At 53.0% G+C, this 5,121-nt stretch overlaps 1 protein-coding gene across 1 annotated transcript; it reads left to right on the forward strand.

Moving 5' to 3' along the window:
- The first annotated feature begins 3,488 nt into the window (after positions 1–3,488).
- LOC131559635 (olfactory receptor 14A16-like) lies at positions 3,489–4,421 on the forward strand. Its single transcript, XM_058808052.1, has one exon. The coding sequence runs from the start codon at positions 3,489–3,491 to the stop codon at positions 4,419–4,421; it is 933 nt and encodes a 310-aa protein (XP_058664035.1).
- Positions 4,422–5,121: the final 700 nt, after the last annotated feature.

Raw genomic sequence — 5,121 nt, forward strand, 5'->3', positions numbered from 1 at the left:
CAGAAATGGCCGAAATTTTGATTCCACTAGCAAAATTCCCAATATCCAAGGGTTGCTTTCAGACAGAAATACTGGGCTCTGTGCCAGGACAGAGAGGTCTGGCTGGCCTTGGCCAAGTATGGCAGCCTTTTACCTGGCCCTGAAACACCATTGTTCCGTGCATTCCTTCCTAGGGAAAAAAAAACCGTCCTTCTCATTCAGATGTTCATGTCTGAAACTGGTATTCTGCGTCTACAATTTCCTATGTGCAAGGCTGGCTCCCAGACAAAATCTGCCAGCTCTGTCTAATCTGGCTGCCCTTGGACTCTGGTGGCTGCCCCTCATCTGCCCCTGGAACACTGGGGCTTGGTTGTTTCCTTCCTATGGAGACCACTCTGACACTGTGAGGGCCTGGTAGAACCATGGAGACCATTGTGACACTTTGAGATACCATGGTGACACCAGGGCCTCATGGAACCAAGAGACCACCACGGCTCAGAGGGGCCTTGTGGAACCATGGAGACCATTAGGACCCTTCAGGGCCTTGTGTAACCATGGGGCCGTTGTGACACCTCAGGGCCTCATGGAAGCAAGGGAACCACTGGGACATTGTGGGGCCCCATGGAATGAGAGGAACATGGAAAAGCTCTGGCTGATGTGGCCTTTCAGGGGAGACCTGACAGGTCTGGCAGATCTTGGAATGTCAAGGGCTGCCTCTCATCTGCCCATGAAACACTGGGGCTCCATGCTTTCCTTCCTATAGAAAGAACTGTCTCTCTTTTCAGACACCCATGGACAAAATTGGTACTCTCCCCTAAAAATTTCCTGTATGCAAGGGAAAGATACCCAGAAAAAAACCGGCCAGCTCTACCTGGCCTTGTCCTCTGGTGGCCACATCTCATCTGCCTCAGAAGTAGCAGGGCTGTGTGCCTTCCCTCCTGTGGAAAAAAAATGGCCTTCTTTTCCAGGGGCCATGGCAAAAATTGGAATTAGGCAGCTAAAATTCCATCTATCCCAGGAGTGCTGCAAGACAAAAGCTGCCAGAACAGACACGTTAGCCTGGCCTTGGCCTCTAATGATATTCTTAGATTATGAACAGAATATTTTCATCTGAAAACACCTTTGAGAGGGCCCAAAGATCTCCCAAGCTGGCGTTTGCAGGCCTCAAGAACATAACCCATGTAGACTGATGGCCCAGGGCTCAGTTGTGAAGTGACTGAGGACAAAACAGGAGTGACCTGGAAGGGGTGGAAGGGTGGATTCAGTAATGGCGAAGCTTTTTCTCCCTAGTGGGAAAGAGCCAGATAGAGAAATTATACCACAAATACAGAAGGGAAGGCCAAGACTGGACATGAGGAGATAGGAATTTCTGTCTCGGGGCAGGACTGTGGTGCCCCACATCCCCCAGAAGAAGTCTGGGTCAGCCACAGGCTTTCTTTGGGCAGGCAGAGGCAGGCAGGAGGCAGAGCTGTCAGCAAAGGAAGGAGTCAGCCAGGTGGGGCAGCCAGGGGATGCCGACAGCCTGCAGCGACAGAGGCGCAGGGCAGGGACACCATAGCACAGCCTGGGCTTCACAGGGCACAGGGATGGGCAGCAGCTGCAAGACAGCCCTGCCAGAGCCAACTTGGGCAGCACTTTGGCCATGGCTGCTGGGCCTGGGCCTGAGGCAGGAGCAGGAGACAAGTGACCCTTGCAGGCCTGGAACCTCATTGCCTCCTTGTCCCAGGTATCCTGCATGCTGCACAGCGTTGCCCTAAACATACACTTTCTAAATTTAAAGTGTTGGAGAGTCTTTGTCCATCATTGTTGGATATCGGTACAAGATCAATATCCATGTATTTTTAATAAATCACATCACTGCCTCCAGTGTTCTGCTCTAACTGGAACCTGGGGACGCTTTCTCAGTCGTGTCCCTCAGTGGGACCCATTAAAACTTCAAGAAACTTCACAGTTTCAATTTAGTTTTGACTTCTTGAGTAGTTTTTGAACACTCTCTCAGGGACTGAGTTTGATGTAAACAACACCAAATCCCCAAGAGGCTCATTAAAATCCTTTTGCTGTGTCTGTGCTGCTGAGCTTTAAAGGAACAACTCTTCGCAGGACCAGCTCCTCTCCCAGCCCAGCAGGGCTGAGGGCTCTGCCTGCAGGCACTAAGGGGACAGGAGCCAGGCAGAGACAGGCTGAAGCCAATCAGGACGGGGAAGACATTGAGCTGAGACCTCACTTGGGTAAATATCTTCACAGCCCTGTGCATGGTGAGTCTGTGGGTGCAGGGAAATGTCCCCTTTGCTCCTGGAGGGATCTCCTGAAGCCAGAACACCCCACAGCCTGAGGGATGTGTCAGGAGGACTCTCCCAATTTCTCTGTGGCACAGGAGGAAGAGGAAATGCTGCAGAGCAGGGCTGCCCTGGGCACCGTCAGAGGGACAGGGCAGGATGGCTCCTGCTGTCAGGGACAGCTGCAGGGGCTGAAGCTGGGGCTGCAGCCAGGGCTGCCCAGGGCTGTCCTGCAGAGCAGCTCCTGCAGCCCTCAGGGCTCTTGGCCAGCCCAGGGCATGTGCCACCTGCCAGGGGCAGCTCTCAGCCTGCCTGGCAGCTCCCCATGGACGCTGCAGGGGAGAAGTCTGAGGTGGAAGGAGCCACCTCCATCAGGGCAGATTCCTCCTGCTGTGGAGATAGTGCTGCATTGCCAGGGCTGCTCTCAGCTTTCTCCTAAAGGGAAGGGAAAGGGGCTGCCAGCTTTGGCTGTGTCACTGAGACTCCTGCACTGTCACCCTGGGCATCAGCAGATGTGCCTCAGCTCTCCCTCAGAAAGTGCCTCCTCAGCCTCCTGTCCCTACAGACAGCAGCAGCAGCACCTTGGCTTGCAGCATCTCTGTTTGTCTGGCCTGCCCTTAAGGCCCTGCTTCCAGGGAGATGCCCTGGGCAGTGCCCAGTGCTGGGAGGGATCTGCAGGGCAGAGCTGAGCCCCCAGGGCTGGGCTGGGCTCTGGCAGCACTAGCAGGGACAAGGCTTGGATAGAGAGAAATAGCTCCCAGTAGGCACAACTCGAGGCAGCAGAGAGCCAGGCCAACCCTTGGTATCCATTCCTGTCCAGTTTCACAGGGATAGACAGTAGGATTTGGAGAAAATTAGTTTTAAACTGGAGTGTTCAAAAAGTCCACTTTATTTTTCAAGACATTTTTAAGTGCAGGAACCCTCAAACAGACGAGGTGTAATGAACAAAGGACTCATGTGTGGCACTAGCACTGACTGCACTGGGGCACAGGGAACCCTGTTTTCCCTCTGTCTTCACCGTGTTTGGCCTGAGACTAGTGATAAAGATGAGACAGGTACTCAGCACCACAAACTCAAAATCAAAAAAAGTTAAGCCAAATTGCCTCACAGGAAGAGAACTGATTTTGCAGAGATTCCAAAAAAAAAAAAAAAAATCATAAAATTGACTCAAAAAACTTGATTGAACTTTGTCAATGTCTTCTTCCAACAGTCCATCATGCCAAGACTGAAGCAATGTCCAACAGCAGCTCCATCAGCCACTTCCTCCTGCTGGCATTGGCAGACACGTGGCAGCTGCAGATCCTGCACTTCTGCCTCTTGCTGGGCATCTCCCTGGCTGCCCTCCTGGGCAACGGCCTCATCATCAGCGCCATAGCCTGCGGCCACCACCTGCACACGCCCACGTTCTTCTTCCTGCTCAACCTGGCCCTCAGCGACCTGGGCTCCATCTGCACCACTGTCCCCAAAGCCATGCACAATTCCCTCTGGAACACCAGGACCATCTCCTACTCAGGATGTGCTGCACAGGTTTTTTTCTTTTCTTTTCTTATGTCAGCAGAGTTTTCTCTCCTGACCGTCATGTGCTATGACCGCTACGTGTCCATCTGCAAACCCCTGCACTACGGGACTCTCCTGGGCAGCAGAGCTTGTGCCCACACAGCAGCAGCTGCCTGGGCCAGTGGCTTTCTCAATGCTCTGTTGAACACATGCAATACATTTTCCCTGCCTCTGTGCAAGGGCAATGCCCTGGGCCAGTTCTTCTGTGAAATCCCACAGATCCTCAAGCTCTCCTGCTCACACTCCACCTTCAGAAAAATTTGGATTTCATTGCTTGGTGTCTGTTTAGCTTTTGGTTGTTTTGTGTTCACTGTTTTCTCCTATGTGCAGATCTTCAGGGCCGTGCTGAGGATCCCATCTGAGCAGGGACGGCACAAAGCCTTTTCCACCTGCCTCCCTCACCTGGCCGTGGTCTCCCTGTTTGTCAGCACTGGCATATTTGCCTACCTGAAGCCCTCCTCCATGTCCTCCCCATCTCTGGATCTGGCCCTGTCAGTTCTGTACTCAGTGGTGACTCCAGCCCTGAACCCCCTCATCTACAGCCTGAGGAACCAGGAGCTCAAGGCTGCAGTGTGGAGACTGGTGACTGGAGGATATCAGAAAAATTAAACTGCTGGCCAGTTTCTGCAAATCACTTGTAATCAAAGTCATCTTTGATTGTTTTTGTTGCGTATGGTGGTTGTTGATGTTTTTCATTATTTTAATTTTTTTTTTTTAAGATTGTCCAAAAGAAATGCTATTGGTTTTGCCTTTTCTTATTTTGTTTCTCTCCACCTTCCCTGTAGCCACAGAGTGTGTCAATGAGGAGCTGTGTTCTCAGTGGCTTTAAAAAAACTAAAGGATCTCCAAATAAAGTTTTCTGCAGAGATGCCCCTTTTGTTGCCTTCTCTGGAGCTGCAGCAGCAATGTTTGTGTGCAGAGCTGGGGGCGGATCAGTGCTGACCCAGCAGCTGTGCCCAGCAGCAGCAGCAGCACTTGGTGTTGCCAGTGCTGCTGCCGTGGCCCTGGTGTTGCTGTAGGGCCTAAGTGCTCTCGCGGCTGGGCACAGCCCTGGGGGTGGCAGTGCCAAGGCTGCAGCAGGGACAGGCCATGGGCACTGTTGGGGCAGCACTGACGCCTCAGCCCAGGGCCTGGGGGCTCCAGGCTCCTTGCCCAGGCTCTCTCAAGAACACAGCCAGGCCAATGCTCAGCACAGAAAAGCCCCGTGAGCAGCCCCAGGCTGGTCATGGGCAGGCTGGGGGCAAACAGCATGGATGGGACTCTGCAAGCGCCCTGGGGGAGATGGGAAGGAGCAGCAGAGCAGGGGCTG

The sequence above is a fragment of the Ammospiza caudacuta genome, chromosome 7, assembly GCF_027887145.1.
Source record: "Ammospiza caudacuta isolate bAmmCau1 chromosome 7, bAmmCau1.pri, whole genome shotgun sequence".
NCBI classification, from domain to species: domain Eukaryota; kingdom Metazoa; phylum Chordata; class Aves; order Passeriformes; family Passerellidae; genus Ammospiza; species Ammospiza caudacuta.